This window comes from Coregonus clupeaformis, unplaced genomic scaffold, assembly GCF_020615455.1.
Source record: "Coregonus clupeaformis isolate EN_2021a unplaced genomic scaffold, ASM2061545v1 scaf5112, whole genome shotgun sequence".
Lineage (NCBI taxonomy): Eukaryota > Metazoa > Chordata > Actinopteri > Salmoniformes > Salmonidae > Coregonus > Coregonus clupeaformis.
The window spans coordinates 1-1,278 of NW_025538566.1; the positions used below are offsets into that span (position 1 = coordinate 1).

The window sequence follows — 1,278 nt, forward strand, 5'->3', positions numbered from 1 at the left end:
ATAGATTATGCATGTATTAACTACACATTGACACATGGCTCAAAGCGGGAGGTTAAAAATATATTTTCTTAGTCGCCAAAGTACCGGAGCATGTCTTTAACTGTCTTTCTGCCCTCTACATCTGTTCATATCATTCTATTAATATAAAGTATTCTGTTAACACACCAAGTATTTCAGAGAGGGTTAACTGTCTGCCATTGGATAAATAGAAACTTTGGAATTTGAACTTGAACATCAGAACATGCAACATCGGCACCTGTCCAAGGACAGTTAAGTATTAACAATAAATTACTGAGTAAATGCTTAACTATTCATTTGTCTATAAATCTTGAGTTTAGGTGTTTGATACGAAAGGATCCCAGAGTTGATCTGAAAGATGAGGACCATCGTTGCTCTGCTGTTTGTTCTTCACAGCTGCGTCTCTGAGATGCAGTTTCATCAAACTAGAAACAATGACGACAAGCCTTTCTCTCTGGAAGCCAGACTGACAGCCAGCGAGAACCAGGTGGAGGAACAGAGAGTCCTACTCCAGGAGCTGAGAGACATTGTGACACAACAGAGCACCAAACTGAATGAGATGGGAGCCACCGTGGAGGAACTGAAGAGAGATGACAGAGAGATACCGAAGGTGGCCTTCTCAGCCTCGCTGGCTGAATCCAAAGGACCAAATAGTGAGGATGTCATCCTGGTCTACAAACATGTCTTCAACAATGTTGGTGACGCTTACAGTCCGGTGACGGGTGTCTTTAGAGCACCGGTTAAAGGAGTCTACTACTTCACATACACTGCCTTTACAGCCAAGAGTAAGAAGAGAAGAGTGTCGCTGTATAAAAATGCACAGCTAATGGTGACTGTGACCGATGATGTTTCAGACTCAGAGGACGGTGGATCCAATGGCGTCACTCTGCAGTTGGATGCAGGAGATGAGGTCTACACTCGGCTGATGGAAGGATTTCACATCTTTGATGACAATAATCACCACAGCACCTTTACTGGCTTTCTGCTCTTCACTTAGAAAAAAAGTTAATTCTATATCTGAATCTTACTCCTTTATAATGATTTTATGACATATAGTACTATGACCCCAAAAAAATGTTTGATGACATTGTGAGAACTAAGCATTGATAACAAGTTGAAAATCAAACAATCTATTTCTGTTTGCTAATGCAGAATAGAATGAAGAATGCAATGTGAAGGCAAGATTGTTCCACCTGGATCATAGTATCTGCTCTTGGCAATGTATACTGTATATTTCCTAACAGTAGAAATATAAACAAA

At 40.5% G+C, this 1,278-nt stretch overlaps 1 protein-coding gene across 1 annotated transcript; it reads left to right on the plus strand.

Moving 5' to 3' along the window:
• Positions 1 to 376: 376 nt before the first annotated feature.
• Positions 377 to 1,015, plus strand: LOC121555013 (complement C1q-like protein 2). Its single transcript, XM_041868778.2, has one exon. It carries the CDS (start codon positions 377 to 379, stop codon positions 1,013 to 1,015), a length of 639 nt encoding a protein of 212 aa, XP_041724712.2.
• Positions 1,016 to 1,278: the final 263 nt, after the last annotated feature.